General features: G+C 43.9%; 1 protein-coding gene and 1 long non-coding RNA gene across 2 annotated transcripts in view; one reads left to right on the forward strand and one right to left on the reverse strand.

The window, feature by feature from the left end:
- Nucleotides 1–26,488, forward strand: part of LOC134740260 (uncharacterized) — an 88,378-nt gene that overhangs the window by 28,392 nt on the left and 33,498 nt on the right. Inside the window, exons 2-3 of the long non-coding RNA XR_010127587.1 lie at nt 15,598–15,681; nt 24,052–24,149. This is a non-coding gene — a long non-coding RNA (uncharacterized LOC134740260). The remainder of the gene's footprint in view (nt 1–15,597; nt 15,682–24,051; nt 24,150–26,488) is intronic.
- The window catches only part of SYT9 (synaptotagmin 9), a 221,516-nt gene continuing 211,350 nt past the window's right edge, over nt 16,323–26,488 (reverse strand). The window contains exon 7 of the mRNA XM_054438157.2: nt 16,323–18,577. Coding sequence (XP_054294132.1) covers nt 18,569–18,577 — 9 coding nt within the window. The 3' untranslated portion in view covers nt 16,323–18,568. The remainder of the gene's footprint in view (nt 18,578–26,488) is intronic.

A 26,488-nucleotide genomic window follows, 5' to 3' on the forward strand; every position in this document is an offset into this window, starting at 1 on the left:
GATGGAGCTGAGAATACTTTGATTAAGAGGAACAACAACAATCGTTGATACACTGATGCTTCCAGAGTCAAGCCATCAAAAAGTGAAATGCCTTTGTAAGGAAATCCTTGAGCTTTCTCAATCACTGGTGGCAGAATTCCCTTCATGTAGCTGCAGGCCAGAAATATGTAGGACTAAACTCCTGCAGGCCCTGGTCCAATTGAAGATAAATTATAACCCTAGGACAAGGTGGTAAAATCTTTGAATTTGTCTGTGCAGTCCAGCCTTCTTCTTATCTCAACCTGTCTTTCCATGGGAAAGGCCAGGACGCCTTGGGGTTCTTTCTCAATCACCTGCCAAACTGAGAAAGGCTGGGGCATCTATGGGATGTGAAAAGAATGCTCTCCAGGAGTCAGAAGGCCTGTGTTTCCATTTGGTCCTCACAAGAGACACTAATAGATACCTTTATCAAAACATCTCATGTACCCCATGAACACCTACTATGTATCCACAAAATTTTTTTAAAAGAGACACATAGACTGAGAATTTTCCACTGGTGGTCCTTAAACTTCCTTATCCCCAGTAATATTTCTCCCCACCCTTCTTCCATATGGCCACAGCTCCTAACTATTCCTCCTCACCCTCTTGGTAAAAATCCCAAACAGTAGTTCCTCATCCTTAGAAACAATTCCTCATATTTCTGAGAACCATCTTTGCACTATTCCCTAAACCAGTTGAACTTCAGCTGACTCTGCCTCCTAAATCCTTATTAAAAATTCTGTCTGGCTCATGCTCCTTCTCCAAGTGAGAATATTCTCTCTGAAATTACTGATGCCTAGCATTTTTGAATAAAGTCTTAGAGTAAAGGTGCTCTAGTTGATTTACTTCCGCAAATGCCTCAAGTCCTAACTTTGAGACTGTGAACTAAGATGGATAAGGTCCAGTGGAGGAAAAGTCTGATTGTATCATAATTAACTTTTGGGTGGTGGTGGTGTGGGTAGTTCTTTCCTGGGTTTTCTAGAGCATGCTTACATTACTTTTTCAATGAAATACACATGCCATACCTACAGAGTCTAAAGAATTACTGGAGAGTCTGTGAGGGGGAAATGCAGTGGAAAGCCTCGGTTGCAGCAGAAGTCCTTGAGGTGCTTTCAGGGCTGCTGTTGCTCTTATCTCTGTGGAGTGGGCTCCAAAGAGGTTGGCTCAGGCCTGGCAGGCACCATCTCTGCCCACCAGTGATTCAGGCCCAGCACCACTTTCTCTGCGGTCACTACCTTCTTCAGAGGCACACTCCTGGCCTCTCAACTCTGACTGCCCACACCTGGTCTTAATTGGAGAGCTTCATTTACTTTTTGTAATCCCAAACAGGGATGGCAAATCTCACAGCTGGAACCCATAACCCATTAGGATTGATGACCCATCATTCAGAACCAGAGTGGAAACTCTCATATTCTCGTGACCAGAGGTTTCTTAAAGAAAAACTAAACTCACTTTGGAGACAGACCAAGCTTTGACTCGCGGTGGCCTACTGAAGCCATCTTTATTAGAACAGTCCCTCCTCAATGGGTGCCGGGTGGGTAAGGGTGAAAAAGATGGCCTGCTGCACCTAAACTTGCAGCTGGACGAAATCAGTTAGCTCCACTATCTTCATTACACTTAACCTCTGGCCTTGACCTTTGCTATTACTACCCAGGACAGTGGACAAGCACAGTTACTTCTCTTTTCTCTTCTGCAAGTGTCTGATCCTTCTGCTTTTCTACCCCAGTATCCTGAGAGGGGAAATAACCTCCTTTATATCCACCACTATTTCCTCTGTGTGGTTGGATCCAGGTAACTGGTCCTTAATCTATAAGCCAGGCCTGAGCTGACTGTTTTCTCTAAATGAGAAAGAGCTGGGCATATCAATTCTCTCATCCCAGTTAGCCCCCTGAAGCTGATCATATCCAGATCTCCAGTTCCTTTTGGAAATTTTTGCTGCCTTCATCCCTCTTGGCTCCGTTTGCTGCTGTGCCTCCACATTAACCGACCTTCTGATATCTAGAGCTTTCTCTGCTTCCAGTTTTCCCTCACTTTGCTGAGAGATGCTAGTCAACTCCAGCGAAGTCTGGAGGAGACTTTGCCTTTTTGAGGATGCAAAACCCCACTCAACAGAATCCCTTCTGGGATATTAGAATTCATCATTTAGATATGAACAGGATGCCTCCTTTTTCTGTTTTTTTCTCTTTGCCTCTATTTTTCCCTTAATCTTTTGTTTGTCACGCCTCTCCTGCTTCCCCCTTCCTGATAGTTATTTGCTTTAAGTCATCTTCATATCTTCCAACCTTTTACCAAGTTAATTGCATTGTTTCCTGCATGAGTGATTGGAACAGCCTCTAATTCCCTATCTTCATCTCTTTAGATAAAGTGTTGGCTGATTTTATGCCAAAATGAAAACTTTTTACAGTATAACCTCGGTCAACCTTTCTTCCTTCAACAATTGGCATCTACCACATTCATCCTGTACAACAGCCACATCTAATTGTCCCCAAGCTCCCCATGAAATTTAACATGTGGTATCTTGGCTTATGCAGTTTCCTCAGCCTGAAAGGTCTCTCCCTTTTGTAACTAGTGAATTCTTCAAGTCCTCCTGCCACCTTTTTGACCCCATTCCAGGCAGAATAATACCTGTAACATGTTGAAGCCTGAATCTTGGAAATTTGAGGGGAAGGCTAATCTGGCCATTGGTGCTTGGTGAGAGCTGTGGGCTTGCTGCCTCTGGGACAGACAACACTGTGGAAGGAGAAAGAGAAGAAACATAGAACTATTAGGGGCTGAAGTGTGTTGCCCCCAAATTCATATGGTAGAGCCCTAACCCTCATGACTTCAAAATGTAATTATATTTGGAGTTAGGGTCTTCAAAAAGGTGTTTTAATTAAAATGAGACAATCAGGGTGGACTTTAATCTGACTGGTGCCCTTATACAAAGAGGAAATTTGGACTAGGGATGTAAGTTCACAAAGAAAAGCCCATATGAGGACACAGCAAGAATGTGATCATCTGCTAGCCAAGGAGAGAGACCACATAAGAAATGAAACCTGCCCACACCATGATCTGGGACTTCTGGCTTTCAGAACCATGAGAAAGTAAAATTCTGCTGTTTAAGCTTCTAGTCTGTGGCATTTTGTTATGGCAGCCCAAGCAAACTAATACATATTATATCCCTAGTGTGTTCCAGGTACTGGGCTATGCACTAGGGATACAATGATGGACACAATAGACATATTTCTTGCACCCTTAGAAGATGTAGTCTAGGCTGGGCACAGTGGCTCACGCCTGTAATCCCAGCACTTTGGGAGGCCGAGGCGGGCGGATCATGAGTTCAAGAGATTGAGACCATTCTGGCCAACATGGTGAAACCCCATCTCTACTAAAAATGAAAAAAATTGGCTGGGCGTGGTGGTGCACACCTGTAGTCCCAGCTACTCGGGAGGCTGAGGCAGGAGAATGGCTTGAACCCCGGAGGTGGAGATTGCCGTGAGCCAAGATTGCACCACTGCACTCCAGCCTGGCAATAGAGAGAGACTCTGTCTCAAAAAGAAAGAAAAAAAAAAGATGTAGCCTAGCAGGGGAGATAACACATGGATGCATAAATAGAATGCATTATAATTTGTCTAATTAAGCATTGATGAGGTAGTACTAAATGTCATGACAACATAAAGGCAGAGCACCTGAGCTTGGTGAATCAGGAGGATTTCCTAAAGGAGGTGACATCTTAGCTGAGACTTGAAGGTGAATAGGAAAAAGGTAGGAAATGCTCTAGGGAAAAAGAAACAGCTTGTGCAAAAACCCATATAGCAGAGAGAGCTCAGTGGACTTGAGGAACTGTTAAAGTTCCATATGAACTTTCTATGTCTGAGTAATGTTGCCGGGAGAGTACTGTAGGTCAGACTCTCCAGGAAACAGAGTCTGAGACCAATTTACATGCATGATGTTTCTTCAGGTGTGCTGTCTGGAACACCTGTGGGGAGTGAAGGATGCATGACTGGGCAAAGAGAGAAGTTAAACTGCCATGCAGTTGCGACACAGGCCTCAACTGATCCCATGAGGGGCTCTGGAGATAGAAGGGCCCATCAGATATGTCCCAAATTGAGGCAAGGAAACCAGACCTTGGCACTCCCGCATCAAGCAGTCATTGGATGAAAGCTGTGCCCAAGGAGGGAGAGTAGATAATCTTGAGTGAGGCACTTTTCTTTGGATGAGGGCAATGCCTGGAAAGGGACTCAGCTGTGAGTTGTTAATAGTTTGCACAGCTAGGAAATGAATGTCCTCCTAAAGAGTAAATTTGGGCGATGCACCACAGTGTCTACTTCAGTAGGTTAGGCAGAAGCCAGATCTTGCCAAGTTTGTAGGACATGCCAAACATTTTAGGTGTTATGGTAAGAACAATGAGAGCAATTAGAGTTTCAAGTGAATAACACATAAATAGATGTGTGTTTACAGAGGTCTCTCTTGAGGCCAGGTGAAGGACGGATTGGAGGGCAAGACTAAATTCAAGGTGGGAGATGGATTAGGAGGCTGTGAGAATGATCTGAAAAGAGAATGATGAGGGCCAGAACTAGAGTTGTGTCAGTGGAGAGAGAGCTAACTGGTTGCCTTTGAGAAATATTTAGAATGTAGAATTGCCAGAGCTTGGTTAGTGATTGAATGAGAGCAAAGAGAGGGAGTCAGGCTGATGGCCAGATCCTGTGTTGTTTACAACAGGCTCCCTTCTGACCCCTTCAAGTCTAGTGTCAGCATTGTAGCCAGAGTGAGGGAGCCAGTATGCAAACCTCATTGTGTAATTTCCCTGCTTAGGAGCCTTGATTGTCTGCCAATTCCTTCCCAAGAACGTGTAGATTTCTCAGGCTCAGGGAAGTCTTTGCAATTACATCTAAGCTAATATCTATAACGTGAGTAATCAATAGGCAAAGGAGGAGGGAGTATGTGTTACATTCCTTATGGAGGGAGACACACACAGACAGCCCTTTAAAGGTTGCTCTGAGGCCGAGGCAAGAGGATTGATTGAGCCCAGGAGTTTGATATCATCCTGAGCAACAAATTGAGACCCCATCACTATGAAAAATCACAAAATTAGCTGGGCATGGTGGCGTGAGCCTGTGGTCCCAGCTACTTTGGGAAGCTGAGATAGGAGGATTGCTTGAGCTGGGGAGGTAGAAGCTACAGTGGGCTGTGTTCACACCACTGCACTCCAGCCTAGGAGAAAGAGTGAGACCCTATCTCAACAAAAACAAAAAAACAAAACGAACAAAAAAAGTAGCTCTGACCAGCGAGGCTTCCTGTAAGCACTGAACATTGAGCATTGCCTCTTCCGGTTCCAATCTCGGCCTCCTACTTTTTTTGCAATATATCTCCTACTCAGTTTTGCAGCCCTGTTTGATCGCCCTTGCCTAGACTAACACCTGAACCAACGGGACCTTTCTTCTTGGCCTGGGCTTATATCTGCCTCCAGAACTGGCCCTTTATATAATTCATCCCTCCCCCACCTTGCAACCAGGTTGTATCACCTGATGGCCTCTTTGAAAGACACCTGGAAGTTTGCATGGATGCACGTAAGTACCTCAGCCCTATTATTGGGGCCCACTTAATAGATTTTAGTACAGACCCCAAATCATATATTTTTGAGGGGCTCAATTGTCTCTAGCCCTTAGCAAACTGGAGAGATTTGAGGTGATTTCTCTAGTTCAGCCTATCCCACATACCTGTGAAGACAAGGCTCTTGGTAATGTTATATTTACAAACCATGCAATACTGTGGATGTGTCATCTCATTTCTGTATGAGACAGTCCTCATAAATAAATTTTCAGAAAACATGAGATTCCTTTTCCCTTGGGAAAATGCCAAAACATTTTTTACACTTGACTTTAGCCAAGAGGTCAAAAAGTGATGCCAAAACATTTTTTAACTTTAAATATTTTAATGGAAATCTTCCCAAGCGTGTTTCAAACTTACTTTTTCAAAGCCATTTCTTAATGTCGTAAGATGATCATATGGATATCAGCTATTGTATCATGTATAGGGACCTTTCAGAGATTATTAAGTATATAGAAATGTCTGCCTTGGTACTTACTGGCTAAGGAAAACGGGATTTTGAGTTCCTGTGTCTGTTGTTATATTTTCTGTCTCCCTTTCCCTGTCTCTGTCCAATCTTTGTAAATAAAGGAAGCTAATTCTCATGCTGAGACTCTGAGCAGATGAAATAGCCCTGTTTGGCATTAGGTTTAGACTTAATGCTTCAGAAATCATTTGAGGCTGCCCCCTATTTTGCTCACTCAGCTGCTCTCTGTCTCTCTCCTGGGATCATAACCTGTTTCCATGACTTGCCTTGGCTCTCCTGTGTAGCAGGATCTAGAACTGGATTTGGGTTTGTTATTCTGCTTCACTTCAGCCCCTTCCAGATCATGGCCCCTGGACTCTCTCCTCCAAGTTTGTGGGTCTTAGCAATGAGTAGGGGACACACCACCTCATGACTCCAGTAGAGACCTGTGGGACCCACTGGGATAGGCAGGGGTGGATGTTTGACTACACCCTCTCTTGGAAGTCTCTATTCTCTTCATCTCTGGGTTCTTCCCAACACTTTCTGCAGCTCACTGCAAGCTCTGTCATGCATTTGCATCCAAGGGAAGAACAGAAGTTTGACAGAGAAGGTTGGAAAGGACTTTTCAGGGTTTGAGGATCATCTTGTTTCTTCTTGGTCTGTAAAGAGTTTTTTTTTCCTGACTATCAAAATCATATTTTAATCCACATGAAATCCGAGAGGCCCTTCCACCATTTAAGGAGGAAATCATCTGCTTTCCGCCTTCCCCCATCCGACAGAGACAGTAAAAGATGAACCTAAACCCTCCAGACTTCATGGTGACTGTCCAGGGAGACCTTGGCAAGGATCATCACACCTCCCAAATGCAGACCACTTGTGATGAGGGAGAGGGCACTGAATGAAGAACGGCCGGCCTCAAATGCCAAATTAATTGTTACAAATTTCAGAGTTAGTATCTGTCAGTCTGTATGAAAATCAGAGCTAGAGTCCTTAGGAGTCTGGTTTTATTGAAAGTAAAGAATAAGAGGCCGGGCGCGGTGGCTCACGCCTGTAATCCCAGCACTTTGGGAGGCCGAGGTGGGTGGATCACGAGGTCATGAAATCGAGACCATCCTGGCTAGCACGGTGAAACCCTGTCTCTACTAAAAATACAAAAAATTAGCCGGGCGCGGTGGCGGGCGCCTGTAGTCTCAGCTACTCGGGAGGCTGAGGCAGGAGAATGGCGTGAACCCGGGAGGCGGAGCTTGCAGTGAGCGGAGGCCGCGCCACTGCACTCCAGCCTGGGCGACAGAGCTAGACTCCATCTCAAAAAAAAAAAAAAAAAAAAAAAGAATAAGAATGGTTTTAATAAGTGTGCCAACTTATGGCTACGTGTCTTTATTGACTTCTTGAGCCAATGTGCTATGAAAATTAGAAGACATGGCTCTGCCTTTCAGGAACTTACAATTACTAGAACACACACACTCAGAAAATCGTGTAAGAGAATCCAGTTGTGAGGTCACATGAGTGAGAGGTGCTGAGTGGGCATGAAGCAGTGTTCTTTCTTAAGTACTGTAATGTTCTCCCAGATATATTCATTTTCTTATTGTCTACTCTTGTCTTTTCAAATCTTTGGATTATATAAAAGAGAAAGATGTGAGAGTGGAGTTATAGGGAGCAATCTGTGGAATTTCATGACTAAATTCTGCTTCAGGTTGGAATAAAAGGAATAGATGTATTGAAGAAGGAGTTTAAATTAGATATTAAGAACAGTTTTCTGACTGAGAAGTTTTGGGCAAGAGAAGGTTGAAGCAAGTGGATATTTTTCTAGTGGATAATGATATATTTGGGGAATCATTTAAAAGTCTTCAATTAATTGTGTTAGGGAGTCAGGAGAGAGCCCTCTAGAAGGCCCTGTAAAACTAGGGGCTGTCAACATTGTTTACATTGTTTACATTGACTGTCAAAAATGACAGTCATAAGTAAATACTTGTGATATCTCCAATTCTTGTCAGATATACATTTAGTTACCTTCTGTCTCCACACACAATTTGCTGTGTCACCAACTTAGTCTGTCCAGACTACTATAATGAAATACCATAGACTGGGTGGCTTAAACAACAAACGTTTATTTCTGACTGTTCTGGAGGCTGGGAAGACCAAGATGAAGGTGCTGGCAGATTTGGTGAGGACCTTTGTCCTGGCTTTCAGATGGCAGACTTCTGACTATATTCTCACATGGTGGAGAGAGAGGGGGTTCTAGTCTCTTCTGCTTCCTATGATTTGACATAAGTGAGAAGTTCCCCCAAATGCAACCTTTTTCCCCATTCCCTCTTCCTCCTCCTCCTTCCTCCTCCTCCAATCTCTTCTTCTTCTTCTCCTTCCTCCTCCTCCTCCTCTTCCCTCCTTCTTCTCTTGTCTCCTTCTTCAATATGGAGCCTCAGTATGTTGCCCAGGCTTGAATGCAGTGGCTCCTCCCAAGTGCTGTTATAGCACACTGCAGCCTTGAACTCCTGGGCTCAAGCAATCCTCCCACCTCAACCTCCAGGAGTAGCCAGGACAACAGGCATCTGCTACTGCACCTAGCCATTCACTTCTTCTTACCCTTTTTGCTCACTCTTAGCCTCAGTCTACTCAGAGCACAGTCTAGTCTTCTCAGTTCTGAACATTCTCCCTCAACTCCCTATGCTTTACTGGAAATGCCCTGTGGTCCGAAATCTCTCAGTAATTAGCAGTGGTGCATTCTCTGCCTGAAGTGAAGAGCCTGGTCCTGCCTTCCCACAGCTCCCTGGATGGGACAGCTGCCTGCCCCACATGGACTTGGTGGAATGGCCTCAGTCTGCTCTTTAAAATAACCATGTGTGCCAGGGTCCCTAGAATGCTCACATCTCTCACTGTGATCATTCTGGTTTGGCTTTTGAACTCACTTGGGAAGTTTCCCATGAACTTATTCTCCCTGGAGGCTGAGTATCTGGTCCTAACTGGCACTAGCCAAATGCTGGGTATGCCAGGCGTGGCTGGATGGGCTCAGGTGGCCTACTCTGAGTCTCTGTTTCTTCAGCACCTGGTAACCATATCTCTGCCAAGGACTTCTGAAATCTTGTTTACATCCACACAGCCTGGGGAGGCCCTGGGAGTGGATAGTGGGAAGCTTACAGGGAAGGGGACTGATTACTGAGAGCTGCTGATGGGGGTGGGATGTGGATTAGTGAATCCAGAAGTATGGAAGGTGTGGCCGCAGCTGGAGAAGGCTTGCTGGCCAGGAAATGATGTCATGTTGCTTGATGGTCACCTGCTGGTGAAGGGAAGTATACCCCAGGGCCAGGGCTGGCTGGCATGGGTGAGAAGGCTGGGTCTTCTCTGGGCTCTGTGTCTCCCCAGGATAGGACATACCCTTGGTCTGTGCTGCACAGGTTCCCAAGTTAGGTCTCTGGGGTTGTATAAACATTTTTTTTTCTGGTGGGAATGGAGTCCTAGGACATAAAGCTGAGGGGTTACCTGCTGTTCCCAGAGAGTTCCTCCGTGGGTGATTTTTGTTCAGTGTCCTAGATCCAATATTGGGTCAATGTTTGTGCAAACTATTGGTTTCAGAGCCTTTAGCTACTAAAGGCCAGAGGCTTTTCAGGTAGTCATCTGACTATGGCCAAGGTACTAGTCCTTTTCCTTTTTAGACTTGAACGAGAACATATTCCATCTAGAAAAAGTACTGCCCACAAACCTTCTCCCTTCTCCCCTCCTCACCCAATAAGTCTGATTGATATTTTTGCTAAATGGATAATGGAATGGGTAGTTTGATTTTCAAAAACATAGGCTGAGATACAACCATGATGGTTCTTGCGGTCAATAGAGTATCAGGCCCTGGAAATCCACGTCTCAGTTCGGTGCACACACAGGCCTGGTGGGTGGACAGCACTGGCTTGTGTGAGCCATGCAGTGTGGAGAAGGAAGGTTCTTGCTTTTGATACTCCAGACACCTCTGTCTTGATGTTCTCAGAAGCACAGAGTCGCATGAACTGGGGACAGCTGCATGAGCTTCCTAGGATGAAGATTTCTATCACTGCCCTAGGGGAGGGATCACAGGTTGGTTCTTAAAGAAGTAGGCTAGGGCAGAAGGGGCCCAGCACCCTCCCTGTGGGTCCCAGTTTCCTGCCCCAATATGAACCAACCACACAGATTGTCTTTCTGTCTTTTCGTCATCTAATACCTGCTTCTCTGTGCACAAGCTCCCCATCCAGGAGGCTCTCCTTTCTGCTGCCCTCCTCTCATCCGTCTGGCTTACTTGTAGGACTGTGGTGAACTCTTTAGGGTATATTGAAAGAACTTATTTTAGTATTTAACTCAAAATGGAATTTCCTCTGTTTAGAGGGCCAGTTGTGGTTTTATAATCCACACTAGACATCACTGGTCATTACAAGGGCTTTCAGGAAAATCTCAAAGTCAAATTCCTTTCCCTTTATTAAAAATGAAAACCCATTGAAGAGGAAACTAAGAAACAATGGAGGGGATAAAGAGACGGCTGATGTCAGTGGAAATCACCAAAACCTCCCCTCCAGAGTTAGCCTGTGCTTGGATTTCTGGCAGTGTGTGTCTAGGATTGCATAGATCCCACCCCAGGTGCCCGGTTTCCTCAGTGCTGGGCACAAGCAGTTCCCTAGATTCACAGACATACAGACACCAGAGGTGGAAGAGCATAGAACATAGGCCAACCCTTCCTCATGTGAGAAGAAACTGTGACCAGCAGGGGTGGTTTCAGCCTCAGCGGCAGGAGCAGAGCTCTGGGACCCAGCCCCAGCTCATGGCTCTGTCCACCACACTATGATGCATCTTGGTCTTGCCCAGTGTTCCTCAGGCTAGCAATCAGTTGCAAACGCTGCAGGTGAAGGACAACTTTTCAATAGAAATGGAAGCCTTATTAAACATTAATGCTGTAGTCTTGGACCCACATATGATGGGCCTGGAAAGGTGGGGTCACCTCTACTGACACTTTCCTGGCTGCAGACTGGGTTATGGAGGTGAGTGTCATCCATCCTCATATTGGATAAAATGATGGAGGAGCTGCCATCACTGAGGGTCATAGGTATCAAAGGAGACAGGAGGCTTCTCAGAAGACTAAGCTACTGTGTTAGGTAGGCAGGTGCCTTATCTCTGGCATTCCCATGCAGCAATTTCTGTAAGAGTCAGAGAACTTCTTTCTATAAAGGGATGCACAAAGTCAAGTCTCCCAGCTGTGATAGGACCATGCTCCCCTCAGCCACTTTCTTCTGCCTGGGAAGGACATGGAGCCCTGCACCAGCCTCTTTGCAGCTGTTCCTGCCAATAATTGCATTTGTGCTTGTGTGTGTGTATGTGTACAGTGGCCTAGAAATGCCAAGCACCATTATGTAAAAAACAGCAATGGGCTGGGCCAAGGCAGGAAGTTCTAGGCAGGGGTTTCCCATGGTCATGCTGTGTCTGAGTCCTTTGGGGATTGCCAAAGTCCTCTTAAGCCCTGAAGGGTAGAAGCCAAGTATAGTCACAGGTGCAGTGCTGTTTATCCCTCAGATATGGCCGTGACCTGGCTGCACCAGGGGCTGACAAGTATCTGGCAGGATCCCTGACAGCAGGGAGTGTCTAGGAAGGTGAGGCCTGGAAATCACAGGATTGGTCAGTGGCAGAGCAGGTCCTTAGCCCCACCTCAGGAAAAGGCTGTCTCCAACCTGCACTGTGCTTGGTGGTAACTGGGTGGAGTTCCCTTTGTACTTTCTAGGAGCCAGCTGGTCTCTACCACTATGTCCAACTACCAGAATAGGGCAAATAATTTAGGATTAGAACCCAAAGAAGTGAGATCATGCACTAGAATAATTTCAAGTAGTGAGTAAAAGTTTAATATTCCTTCCCAGTCATTAACCCCTGTATAATTACAGCTGCAAGACTGAAAGCTACCTTTCCCAAACTAGTGATTTTTCCTTGTTCTCTGGAGTTAAAGAAGGTCATAAGTCGAAGGTAGGTGGGGGAATCTTTCCTAATTTATATAAACACCTCTAGAAGGACCTGCCCTCTTTATATAAACATCAGAAGACTTGAAGACCATGCTGGGGTCTTTTTTTTCAAAGCCAGAAAAGGCCCACTGAGGGGCAATGGGTCCCACTGAGGCTTCACACATAGAAGTAGTCCTTTAGGAGGGATAATTGGTACCAGCAGAGAAGGGTACTGCTATAAAGGTAAAACTTGTTTCTGGAAGATTTACTTACCAGTTTATAGAGTTCATAAGCTCATCTCTAGAGCCCTGAATACAAATGTCTTCAGGTATTTGAAGAAAGGATTTCATTAGTCTTTGAGCTTTGAATTAGGCAAATTTAAAAAATTGCCTTTCTTTGATAAATTTAAATCTAAATCCAAGATCAAGCCTCTGGATACAGCTGCTGTGCAAAAATAATTTTATCTAAATTGTGTGAATGTCTTGAAGATGATGTTCACTTGGTAGAAAAAAAAACTATCAATATTCCTATGTCAAATAGTAGTTTTGAAATAACTTTAATTCAATGAATAATTATTGGAATAATAGCTATAATAAATCTAGTATAGAGTCAAAAAATTAATTTTTCTATTATCTTTAATGTTTAAAATCACAAATTCAATTTTCAAAAAATAAAGAAAATGGATAAAAGCAATATCATCCATGTACTATAAACTATAATATGCAATATTATCATCAATCCATTTCATATTGATATATATACTTTTTAAATTGTCTGGTAATGGTCATCCAGCTTTCACAGAGTAATCTATCTTAAGATATAGTTTAGGGAGGCAAAATCAATGACTCAAGAGGACAGAATCTGTGGCCCAGGTCCTTTGACTTATTCTTTCCTTTCTACCAGGAGGAGGTGTCATGAGAACCACTAGCTGTTGTGAAAGTTTGGCATTAGCCTGTGGATGAGCTGGGAGACCCTAATGACAGAGGCTTAGCCAAAATTTCTGGACTGCAGGGCTGGCTCCTGATCCTCTGAGGCTTTGTGGGCCATCTTTAATCTTTGTTGTTAATCCTTCCCAGGCCGAGAGCTCCTGGACACAAGTGGGAAGACACCAGGGAGTGAGGTGACAGAGGTGATCACGCAGCTAGTTGAATTTTGCCCCCCATATGCCCAGGGATCCCAGGCAGCAAGTGACAAGTCTTTTGAGTGGAAGAAGGAAGTGGGTTCCTGCCATAGTCCTTGGGAGAAGCTTGATCTGTTCTCTTAGGAGACTGAGCAGAGCTTCATATCAGGGACACTGTAAGCAGGTCTGTGGCACTGCTCAGAGCTTGCTCCTTCCTTCCTTCCCTTCCTTCCCTTCCTCCCTCCCTCCCTCCCTCTCTTTTTCTTTCTTTCTCTATCTCTTTCTCTCTCTCCCTCTTGCCTGCTTGCTCACTCGCTTTTTCTTCCTTCAAAAGAACAGAGCCTATTTTTGCCTCACATTCATCCTGGGCTTAGGGATGAAGACCAGGGCTCTCTCCTTCTGCAGCTCCTAGATTGCCAACGTTCTCTTTTCCCATTTGCCTTGGAAGTTGTCCTGTAGGTCTTCCTTGGGATACTTTCTTAACTGGTGGGACTTTTTTTCCCAATTAGTTTCTTTTCCTCAGTTTTCTATTTCACTTCTTCCATGAAGGTCAGCCTATCTTGGAATGCATTTGATAGAAAGTAGAATAGTGGGGCTGGGCGTGGTGGCTCATGCCTGTAATCCCAACACCTGGGAAGGCCAAGGCAGGTGGATCACCTGAGGTCAGGAGTTCGAAGCCAGCCTGGCCAACATGGCAAAACCCTGTCTCTACTAAAAATACACAAAAATTAGCTGGGTATGGTGGCGGGCGCCTGTAATCCCAGCTATTCGGGAGGCTGAGGCAGGAGAATTGCTTGAACCTGGGAGGCGGAGGTTGCAGTGAGCCGAGATTGTGCCACTGCACTCCAGCCTGAAGTGGAGTGAAACTCCATCTCAAAAAAAAAAAAAAAAAAAAAAAAAGACAGACAGAAAGAACGAAGAATAGTGTGTGCTATCCCAGAAAGGCCCCATTCATAACATGCCTCTCCTCTTGAAAGCTCATCTCAGAGACATACCTGCATTTCCTGAACATTGCCAAAGGCTTGACTCTGTCTTAGATGATCCCAAAGCAACACCTCTATAGCTGGGGAAGTGTCCACAGTGATTGCCAAAGGATATTGAGGGGTGCCCTTCCTCTTTGGTCCCGAGAGAGGACTGAAGAAGGAAGAGTCAGGAATTCCCATTAGAGAGAAAACCTGAGTCTCAGAGGAGTTTCACTGGCCACTCAGCCTCTGGTTGTGGTCTGTGCCAGCAACCAACTCAGGACGCCTGTGTGAGAGAGATACTCTTTGTAAGGATGTGGAAGGGCACAGTAAGCAACAGGTGAGCCTTCTTCTCTGGGTTGAGTTTGAATGGCAATACCAGAGGCTGGGCACTCCTAAGCTAGACACCCTCAATAGTCCCAGGTGGCTATCATCAGTGAAGTGGGTGGCCAGGGGCAGCTAAGTGGCCTGCAGAATTATCAGGAGCCACATACAGGCAGTAGACATTGTTTTTGGCTATATTCATATCCATATTTGTGTCCTTTTCTCAGTTCATTAAATTACTTTGCATAAAATTGTTTTCATTGAAAGTTCATAAGCACTGTATCAGTCAGAATCGGTTGCTTTTCTTTAGCTTATACTGTTTAACTGTCCATGTTTGGCTCTTCCCTGCTTCTCTATCCCTTATTACTCACTGCATTCTCCACGTGTGTTGAGCATTCGACGTGCTTTTAAAATGACAGCTACCTAGGAAGCCCTTTAACTCATTAACCTCCCCACTCCCATCCCCACTGTCTCCAAAGATGGCTCTGATGAGCCACACCTTCTGGTATTCCATTCTTGTGTAATTTCTTTCCCCTTGAATCTGGGCTGATTCAAGATTATGACTTGCTCTTGACCCTAGTATGTGGCAGAAATGACTCTAGGTTCCTTTAGAACTTACTTAACAGAACCTTGTAGCATCTAGCTGGACCACTTGCAATGCTAGCTCTGGAGGAAGCCAGTCACTTTATCAGAACACTATCTTGAGATGTCCATGTGGTGAAGAAGCCTGAACTAACCATGTGGAGAGACTATGTGGAGAGAGATGTCCAGCCATTCTGCAGCTGTTCTAGTTATTTCAATTCCAGAGCCAGATGTGAGTGAAAAATCCATTATGGACATCCATCCGAGGCAGGCATTCAGATGATGCCAGCCCCAGATGCCATCTGAGAGCAACCATGAGACTGCAGGGGAGAGCATCAACTAAGCTCAGTCAACCCAGATAATCATGAGAGACAATATATTTCTATTTAAGCCACTATGTTTTGGTGCTTTGTCATGCAGCAATAAGTCATTTGAATGTCCCCCCTCCCGCCCCCCGCATTGCAGGACAGGGTGGCCATAAAAATAGCAAGCCATTTTCCATACCTATCCTTTGTCAGTCTCCCTGACTCAAGTGTAAAATAATTATCTTCTCATCATATGAAATGTAGTTCTACTGATGGCCATGTGAACTAAATAATACCTTTTTTTTTTCTTTTTTAGAGAGACAGGGCCTTGCTCTATCACCCAGGCTGAAATGCAACGTTGCAATCATGGCTTGCTGTAGCCTCAAGCTCCTGGACTCAGGTGATTCTCTTATCTCAGCTTCCTAAGTAGCTGGGACTACAGGTACATTGCTAATTTTTAAAAAATTAGCCGGTTGGGGGGGGGGTCTCTTTTGAAATTAGACGGGGGTCTCTCCATGTTGCCAGACTGGTCTTGAACTCTTGGTATCAAGTGATCCTCCCACCTTGGCCTCCCAAAGTGCTGAGATTATAGGTGTGAGTCACTGCACCCAGCCCTAAATCATACCATTTAGAGTCATGATTGTCGGAGAATTTTGAAAACATCCGCATTGTAGAAACCTTTCCCCTCCCATCCCTGACCCTTGCTCCTGTCATGTACCAGTGTACTTTCTGGACATCAAAGTGCCTGCTGCATATGTCCAACTCACTGGCTGGGAGGGTGCTTCAGCAGCAACACACATCAAAGGCAGATCTCCTTGAAGCCAACAGAAGTAAGAGGAAGAGGCTGAGAATCAGTGCCTGTTGGGTGGGGGGACACCTGGCCTCTCCCTCTCTCTTGGCACCAGCTGTTCCCAAGGTCTGATCAGAATGTTTCCTTTCTACTGCCATGTCCATTTTTTCATGGTATTTTAATTTCCTTCTTTATCCTGGAAAAGACATTGGAGAATCCCCTTCCCCCAAGTTAAATGAGACAAAATGGAGTTTTTCAAAAGGAGCATTTACTAGGAAACTAAAGGGCAACCAAACAGAATGCAAGAGAACAGAGCCAGAGTTGCAAATGGGCTGAGGGAGTTCAAATTTATAACCAGCCTCTGGTCACAGCTGTACTGGCTAGGCAAAGCTTTCCAGACACAAAGCCACCTGCCTGCCATGTGGATAGTCCTCTTTGTCTGCTTGCCCCTACAAAGCCACCTATTTCATACCAACAAGCCAGTTGCATCCTCATTAGTATCCCAAGGCTGCTGGCTTTCTGGGCAGGAAGCTTCTGAAGTGGGGAACAGTAGGCACAGCTGCCTCAGGATCTCCAACCCAGGCTTCCATTGCCAAGGACATGTCAGAATTTATTGGGATTGCTGCCTGATATCTATTGGAGCCAGTCTGCTTTCTCTGGGACCATTCTTCTGGGCTCATCTGCCTAGCTTTACAGACAATATTTCTGCTAACTATCCTGGTGGCGCTAGCCCTTCATGTTTTGGTTCTAAACACTGGTATGGTGGATGATGTCTGAATGAGGAGGGATGAGCAGAGGGGAACCTTGAGCAGAGGAAGCCAAATTTTCCTTATGTCATCAGACATAGGCAGAACCTTGGATTCTCCTTGAATCCCAGTGGTTGGAAGCCAATTAGAGAAGTGAAGCTTGAATGTAATGACACTGCTTCCTACAACCAAAGGCCTATAGCCTTCTTAGATCTGCCATCAGAGTAGAGCTTCTTGTATAGTACTAGGCAGCTGGGGCAATGAGAACTTTCTGAAGACGTGTAACAATCCTTCTTCCGCCCAGTTAGTTCCATGCTGAAATGTTAATTCAAACAAAGATAATGAGCTTTCCAGGAAGGTAAACTACAATCCAACTCTGGATTCTGCTGTAAAGAGATTGTGTGAAAAGAAAAATACTATCTTGGAGTAGTGGTGCAAATGTGTGGATGGGGTGCCTTGCACCTATCATGGGACAGAGAGGACCATTAGGTAACAGCCCCCAGTCCTCCCAGGATATGCTGAGGCCTTTGGTTTCATTTACATGGAGGCAGAAGCAATGAGGATGAGGCGCATAGCTGGCCATTGGTTGGCAGACTTGGTCAGGAAGGAAGCTGAGTAATGAATGAGATGCCTGGGGAGGGCCCTTGACCTTCACTCTTGTAGGTATTTCCATCCCCAAGTGCTGTGAAAGTGATGTATGTGTCTGAAGTGAGAAGGAAACCTCTATGTGTGGTTGCCCAAGGCTGTGACTCTGGGCTGTTGCATATGGAAATACCCCAGAAGGCACTCAGGCCAGAGAAGCCCAAAGCTGTGCCTTTCTGTAGGGGATGGCTGTGTTCTCTCTCCATGATCTCATCTCACCCATTGCTATACCAGTTTCTGAGGCTGTTCCCTTAGTGGACAAATGTGCCTAGGAAAGGATATTCCACAATGCTCATGCCACTGAGATGTATGCCCTTCTAACTGTGATAACAATTACTTTTCATTCTAATAACACTCCCAGTTGAAAGGAAGTGGCTGCTGGCTACTGAGTGAATAGTGTTGGGGGTCTCTGATTCCTCAAAATCTGGTTTTAGCAGAAAACAGGGCCATGTTGTTACTGGTACTCTCTACCATGTGCATGGGAGGAGGCAGTGAATTTGCTGTGAACTAGCCCTCCTTGCATTCGATTTTTTCCAGGGAACAGCCTGCTTGTCCTGTTATTCTCTTGGGGCTATTCCTTGCAAATCTGGAGCACTTCCTGGGGCACAGTTATTTTCTGGAGACAGTCATTAGCTCAAAGGTAGTCATGTGTGAATTGAGATCTGCTGCCTATTTAGCACCTGGATATATTTTTAAATATTCTGTCCTTCCAGGGCATTCTAGAAAATAATATTATGTTAGAATAACGATTTCCAGGGCAAATGCTATGTCCTCATCACCAAGGGCTTCATATGAAACACTGAGTCCTGGTACTCTTGGTACTGTCACTATATCTATCATTTGTTTTTGTTCATAGTCCGATCTTGGTTCTTGGCATGAGAGACATGCTTCCCTGCAGCACGTCACCTTGGGCCACCTGCAGAAGGTGGCTGGACCATTCAGGTTCACCAAACCCAGTCTGGAAAGAAGGCCAGTTATTGCTGTGGTTACAGCTGAGCATTTGGTCACTGAAATCGTCTGGGTGTTGCTGGATGGAAAAAGTTACTTAAGATCTTTGTGAGATGGTTGTCCTATTGTGTCCTTGGCACAAGCAGTCCTCTTACCCATGGTCATCGTTTCTGCAGGAAGAAAAAACAAAAAAATAATTTGGCTTTCATTCACACATTTTTTTTTTTTTTTTTTTTTTTTGAGACAGAGTCTTGCTCTGTCACCCAGGCTGGAGTGCAGTGGCGCGATCTTGGCTCACTGCAACCTCCACCTCCTGGGTTCAAGCAATTCTCCTGCCTCAGCCTCCCAAGTAGCTGGGATTACAGGTGCCCGCCACCACACCTGGCTAATTTTTGTATTTTTAGTAGAGACAGGGTATCATCATGTTGGCCAGGCTGGTCTCAAACTCCTGACCTTGTGATCCGCCTGCCTTGGCCTCCCAAAGTGCTGGGATTACAGGCGTGAGTCACTGTGCCTGGCCCATTCATACATTTTTAATGTGCACCAAACAAGTGCCAGGCATGGTAATAGTTGCTGGGGATACAAAGACCATAAGTAGGACACTCACCATGCTTTCAAAGGGCTCACAGATGGAGATATTATAATGTGAGAAGCTGCATAGAATACTGCAGGGGCAATGGGAAGGGAGAAAGTAACTTCAAAGGGATTGAGGAGATCTATAGAGAACATTCTGAAGGATGAGTCTTGAGCTAAGCCATTTAGGCTGAAGAGGAATCCCTCTGGAAAGAAGAAGGAAGGTCACTTGGGGTAGATGAAAGAGACTGTGCAAAGGCAGAAATGCAATAAAGGGCATGGTGCATTGAAGGAATCATCATAATTTGGTGTGACTGGACTGTAGTGTGAAGAGTGAAGTGGTCAGAGGTAAGGCTGGTGATATGATTTAGTTGTGCCCCCACCCAAATCTCAACTTGAGTTGTATCTCCCAGACTTCCCACGTGTTGTGGGAGGGACCCAGCAGGGGAGGTAATTGAATCATGGGGGCCGGTCTTCCCCATGCTATTCTCATGACAGTGAATAAGTCTCACGAGATCTGATGGGTTTATCAGGGGTTTCTGCTTTTGCTTCTTCCTCATTTTCTCTTGCTGCTGCCATGTAAGAAGTGCTTTTTGCCTCCTGCCATGATTCTGAGGCCTCCCCAGCCATGTGGAACTATAAGTCCAGTTAAACCTCTTTTTCTTCCCATTCTCGGATATGTCTTTGTCAGCAGCATGAAAATAGACTAATACAGCTGGGATGGAAAGATGAGGTCTGAGTGGTGCAACATCATTCCTTGTTTCCAAGATGTGAAGGAGGGGCTCTCTTAAGGAAGCCCCAGACTTAGACTAGCATTATCTCTTGTGTTTCACACTCAGCCCAGCATTCAACTTAATTTAAACTCAGGGAACCTTCCAGCACAGATTAAATGTAGTAATACTGCAGCCATAGAGAGAAAAAGCTGAAGTGACTTCTATGGATATAGGAATAACAAAATTTACATGTAAACTATGAAAGAGTAGCAACCATTCTGACAATGAAATTTATGGACTTTATTTCAGAGATCAAAAGTTCACACGTGAGGCTATAACTTAAGGAAAATATTAAAAGCCAGTGTGTTCACTGCAAAGGAAAACCATGTTTGATTGTGACCCGTGGCTTTGAAGTGTGTGCATGTGTGTGGGCGCACACACACATCTCTGGGAAAGGGGTATTTGTTTCTGCATCTAGGAAAAAAGCCTGAATGATATTTGTCTTAATATTGTGGTTCAAATATCAGTTTGCCAGATCAGCTGCTACCCTGGAGCGCCGTCCGAATAGCTCTACTTTCTTTTTTTTTGAGATGGAGTCTCGCTCTGTCCCCAGGCTGGAGTGCAGTGGCGCGATCTCGACTCACTGCAAGCTCTGCCTCCCGGGTTCACACCATTCTCCTGCTTCAGCCTCCTGAGTAGCTGGGACTACAGGCGCCCACCACCACGCCCAGCTAATTTTTTTTGTATTTTTAGTAGAGACGGGGTTTCACCATGTTAGCCAGGATGGTCTTGATCTCCTGACCTCGTGATCTGCCAGCCTCGGCCTCCCAAAGTACTGGGATTACAGGCGTGAGCCACTGCGCCTGGCCCCGAATAGCTCTACTTTCTAAGCCACCATCTACATCAGGCCCATGGTTCCCTAGCCGCTCTTTCGACTGTGAAACCCATACCCATATCAGTTTGCCAATTCCGGAGTCCTTTCTCATCAGAGAAAGCAAATTGTTAACAGGCTCAGTGCCACCAATGAATGTGGTCTGGAATTAGTTGTGATGGTATCAGCCCATATTCCTTCATTTTTGGGTACTTATTGTATGCCAGGCACTGGGATATGGACTTTACAAGTTCTTAAAAGACCCCTTGGGGTTCTTTAATGGAGGATGCAGCGTTGTAGAGACACTAATTTGCACAAAGCCACACTGTGACTAAGTGTCAGAGCTGAGATTTAAACCCAAGACTTCCAATTTCAAAGTCCAAGCTTTAGCAATTATGTCAATCCCCTCTGTAGGTCCAGTCCACATTTCTGATGTATTAAAAGTACTTTATCTGCCTTGGCTTTCTAGACTCCCTAAATCTAGCCAGATGAGCTGCCTTTAACAACCCTAGTCCAAACTAGTAGCATACAGCAGGTGCCATATCCCACTTATGGTTTCCTAGCTGCTTATCCCATTTCTCTGGATTCCCCCAGCTGGTGACATACATATGTATCTTGTTTGCCCCCTCAGTTCTGTGCACAATCTCATTTTTCCCTGTTATGACCTAGTTTTACCTCTTCATTTAAGCAGTTCCTTCAGAATGCTTTGGGTTTAGCTCTCCCAAAGTACCCAGCCTTAGGGACCACCTCTGTACCTGATTTCTTATGGCCTGTCTAAAGCCTGCTTAGAGGGCTAGGCTGCAATCTTAGCCAATATTGTTTTTTTACCAGTCCCCATACTCAGGGATACCACTAGCAGAGGCATTGTTGCCAATGGCCAAGTCATAGCACAGCTCCCACCTGAACTCCATAGCTGGGCTTTGCTCATTTGGTGAATTTCCTTGTGTGTGTAATTAGCCAGAATCAAGGTCAGCTTCTGGAAATATGGTGGTGCAGGCTACTGGTCTCCCCCTTCTTAAGGTGCAGCCCTTCAGTTGGGTGAGTTTTCTGGGCTCTGAGTCTTTTCCTCTTCTGGACAGTGCCACTAAGGTCCTAGAATGCTTGTGAGCTGGGACCAAGCCCACAAGATGACAGGATTGAGGAGTTTCAATACATCTGGTGTTGTGATAGGGTCATTGCTACCAGCAGTATTGCAAGAAAAGCCTCTTGAAAACAAACTTATTCTAGGGAAAGTCAAGCATACAAGTCAGGTCTGAAAAAGTTGTCTCAGGAGAAGACATGAGTAAATTTTGCTGTTGTTGTTCAACCCCCTTTTGTCTGGCTTCTGTTGGGGGAAGACTAGAAAAACTCAACCGAATCAAACAAAATAAGCAAATTACACCTTTCCAAACTCCTATAACCTAGTGAGCTGTTTTTCAGCCAAAAATTGTATCAAACAAAATGTGAGAAAAGATTTTTCCATAATTCAGAACAGCATTGACCCAGTGGGATTTTGGTGAGGGGAAGGTGGTGGAGACTGAGTCATCAACACCGGAGACAGTAATGGTGGTTTAATAACTGTTGAGCATAATGCTAGCCTGGCTGGTTCCAATGCTGGTGCCAGCCCCATTTCCATGGGCAGAAGCAGCAGTGTCCTTGTTATGAGACCTGGTGGGCTCCCAGGCAGTACCAGGGGTTTAGAAGGTACCAACAACTCCAGTAGTATCAACAGGAAGTAGTGGTTACAATCCTATCTGAACAGAGGAGATTTTAAGTGAATTCAATTGTCCTAAGACATAAGGATCTAATTTGAATTAAATTGAATTGAAACCAAAGATGAGAACTGTCCTAATGAAAACTGTAATGTGAAGTGACATTTCAATCACAAAAATGACAGCTGATATGAGACAGGCCATTGAAACAGACCCCAAATTAAGAACATGAAAAGACAGAGTGAAACATTAGATAATATCTCTCTGTGAATCTGAAAATGGGACTTTATTACAGGAAGTACCTAAGGGCTCTGAACTAAGAAGCTTGTCAACAATGGAAGTGATTCTTCTTACATGATTTAATCTTATATGTACTTAATATTGTTAAACTTAAATTTAAAATTTTATTTAAAAAGCACAAAAATCTCAGGATTTTGTTGACTATTTATTGCTTACCACAGCTTTGCAAATATATGAAGATTCATCATGCTCTGCTGGTTTAGAATTGATTTTGTTGACTGTTGCTTAGCACAGCTTTACAAATATATGAAGAATTATCACGCTCTGCCAGTTTACAATCTGATTAACTTCTTTCTGTAAAGAGGACATTCTATTTTTTTTTTTTTTTTTTTTTTTTTACTTCTTCTCTCGCCTTTAAGAACAAGTATGTTAAAGAAATAAAGCAGTATGAATGTGACTATATTGCCTTTCAGGAGACTGGGCCAGTAGCATGGAAAATGAAAGAGTCCATTTGGGCAATAACTACTATTTATTGAGTGCTTAAGCACTAGCTCTATCCTAAGAGCTTTGCATACCTTATCTCATTCATGCCTCACCTTAACCCTCTGTGATAGATATTACAATTACAGTTTCACAGTGAGGTAACTGAGTCTGAAAAAGGCCAAATAATAAAGGTAGTAAATGGCAGAGCCAGAATCTGCCACCATGCTTTTATGGATTAAAATGTATGCTCTTAAGTACTATGCCCAGCATGGTAAATTACTGTGCTTTGAATGGTAACTCCACTACAGCACCTTCCTAGAAAGGATTCTCAGTCCAGAAATGAATTCTGAACAGTCCAGACTTCATAGGAGAGTGTGTTAAGATTCACTGTCAAGTAGACCTTGAGGGGAAAGGTGGCAAATGGTGCGTGGCATGTGTGACATGTAGACTGTTATTTACTGAGAGGGGCTCATTAGAAACAATCAAGAAGCAAAGGCTACAGTGAAGGCACCATTCAGAAGGTAAGACAAGGACTGTCATATTTTTCAGATGAGGTGGCAAGATAGGAAATTACTACAGGGCCAAAATTACTCTACCTGTTGAAGTAAAGTGGAGGATGTTTGGAGTTTGTTACTTCAAATTAATATTCATTACATGTATTCATCATTCAACAAACATTTATTGAGCACCAGGCATTTGTGCTGAGCACTAAGAAAACAAAGTTAGGCTTGGCACTGTGGCTCACGCCTGTAATCCCAGCACTTTGGGAGGCCAAGGCCGGTGGATCACCTGAGGTCAGGAGTTCGAGACCAGCCTGGTCAACATGGTGAAACCTCATCTCTACTAAAAATACAAAAATTAGCTGGGTGTAGTGGTGGGTGCCTGTAGTCCCCGCTACTTGGGAGGCTGAGGCAGGAGAATCACTTGAACCTGGGAGGTGGAGGTTGCAGTGAGCTGAGATCATGCCACTGCACTCCAGCTTGGGCGACAGAGCCAGACTCCCTCTCAAAAAACAAACAAACAAACAAACAAACAAAACACAAAGATAAATAATGCACATCCTATTCTTGAAGGGCTCAGTGTGGTCAAAAGAAGACTATAGAATCAAGGATGAAGAGAAGGAACACAAAATAAAAGGACGTCTCAGCAGGAAGCTCTGTGACTACTATACGTGAGCGTGTGTGTCCATAATTCCATCTACCCAAATCACGGAATAGGAATGATAAAAGTTATAACAAAAATTCGATAAGGGTGAAATTGGAAACATTCCTAGGATATATGTGATGCACTGGGTTATAAAATAAAATTCCATTAAAAAGCCTAGGATTGTCTCCCACTGACAGTACAGCAAGCAGAAGCCAACCAGAAGAAGAAACTTGCCTTATTAATTTATAGCTCTGGTAAAATTCCCCTATGAGGCAACCAATGCCCCATCCCATGTCTGTGCACAGTTATTCTACCTCTGCAATTTGGGACTCAAATCTCTGGTCATCTCTGTAATTTGAATTCTTAGAAAGAGCTACTAAACTGATCATTGTGTTCCTATTAATTAGAAAAGTAACTGTGGCACAGAAAGGGTTAACAAATAAGAATTATAAATGATGCTTTTGTGTAAATTTTATTTATTCAAGTGCAATACACATGTTGTTATCCCAATTTTTGTTTTTAAGCTAAATGCTTAACAATCTGATATACTAGAAAATTATAAGATTCATGATTTTAATGGACGTATTTAGAATAACTTTAGTTAAATTTATAGTCACCATTTAAATGCTTAGGAAAATCTATTATACTACATTTATAAAGCTTATTTTTAAGATGTTGAAATGCTTAAGATAATTTCACCTAAATGTATAAGATTTCATTTGTTAGCATTATAAGAGTTACGTGATTGAGAACAATTTTGTTTAAAATCTGCATTTGATGTTTGGAGTGTTTAATATAATCACATTTTAAATTTGTGATTTTAGCTTGAAATATTCACAGAAATGTAGTTAATCAATTGCTTAAACAATGCTTAAAAATTTATGAGAATTTGGCCAGGGGCAGTGGCTCACGCCTGTAATCCCAGCACTTTGGGAGGCCAAGGCGAGCAGATCACGAGGTCAGGAGATGAGACCATCCTGGCTAACACGGTGAAACCCCGTCTCCACTAAAAATACAAAAAATTAGCCGGGCGTGGTGGCTGGCGCCTGTAGTCCCAGCTACTCGGGAGGCTGAGGCAGGAGAATGGCGTGAACCTGGGAGGTGGAGCTTGCAGTGAGCCGAGATTGCGCCACTGCACTCCAGCCTGGGTGACAGAGCGAGACTCCATCTCAAAAAAACAAACAAACAAAAATTTAGGAGAATTTTACTTACTAGATTTATATCTTTTACCTTATTTAAAAATATTTAAGAGAATTTGATTAAACGTAAAATTGGTGTTTAAAAGTTTAGGAAAATTTAATCTGTCAAATTAATGAGCTAATGAGAATTTAGCAAAGAACAAGTGAAAAAAGTGTTTTTATTTCAAAACAAAATTATTAGATCTGTAATCATTATAACAGTTAACATTATGTAGAATTTGGTATGTACTATTATAAGAATATTAGATATATTATTACTCCTTACCACAATTCTCTGAGGCAGGTACTTTTATTACTATTCTACAGATGAGAAAATCAAGGTACAGACAAGTTAGTGACTGCTTCGTCAAATGTGTTAGTTTCTTAGGGTTGCCATAATGACGTATCACAAAGCGGATGGCTGAAAATAACAGAACTTTATTGTCTCACAGTTCTAGAGGCTAGAAGTCTGAAGTCAAGGTACCAGTGGGCCCATGCTTTCTCTGAAGGCTCTTGGGGAGAATTCTTCCATGCCTCTTCCTAGCTCTTAGTGGTTGCCAGCAATCCTTGGCTTATAGCTGCATCACTCCAATTCCTGCCTCCATTGTCACATGGCAGCCTCCTATATGTCCCTCTATGTCTTTATATGGCTTTCCTATAAGGACACTAGTGATGGGATTTGGTGCCTACCCTGATCCAGCATAAGCTCATCTTAACATATCTGCAAAGACCTTATTTCCAAATAAGGTGACATTCTGAGGTTCTCGGTAGATGTAAATTTTGGGAGGACACTATTCAAACCAGTACCCCACCAATATCCAGCACATTGGTAAGCCCAATGTCAGTTCTTAATCCTCATTTTATTTACATCTTATTTGTCACAGCTGGGCATTCCCTCTTCCTGGAAACAATTTCTTTCTTGCCTTCTAGGATACCACACCCTCTTGGTTTTCTTACTACTTCAATGACTTGCTCCTTCTCAGTCTATCAGTTTATCCTCTTTTCTCTACCTTTAAATAGAATGTCCCAGTTCTTAGTCCTGAGACCTCTTCTCTTTACCATTTATGTCTCATCCATTTTTACAGGCTGATCTTTCTCTGGAACTCTAGATTCCTGCATCTAACTGCTATTTTATGTTTTCCTATGGATATCCAATAGTTGCTTCAAACTTATTAGGTCTAACTCC

This window comes from Pongo pygmaeus, chromosome 9 (assembly GCF_028885625.2).
Source record: "Pongo pygmaeus isolate AG05252 chromosome 9, NHGRI_mPonPyg2-v2.0_pri, whole genome shotgun sequence".
Classification (NCBI taxonomy): domain Eukaryota; kingdom Metazoa; phylum Chordata; class Mammalia; order Primates; family Hominidae; genus Pongo; species Pongo pygmaeus.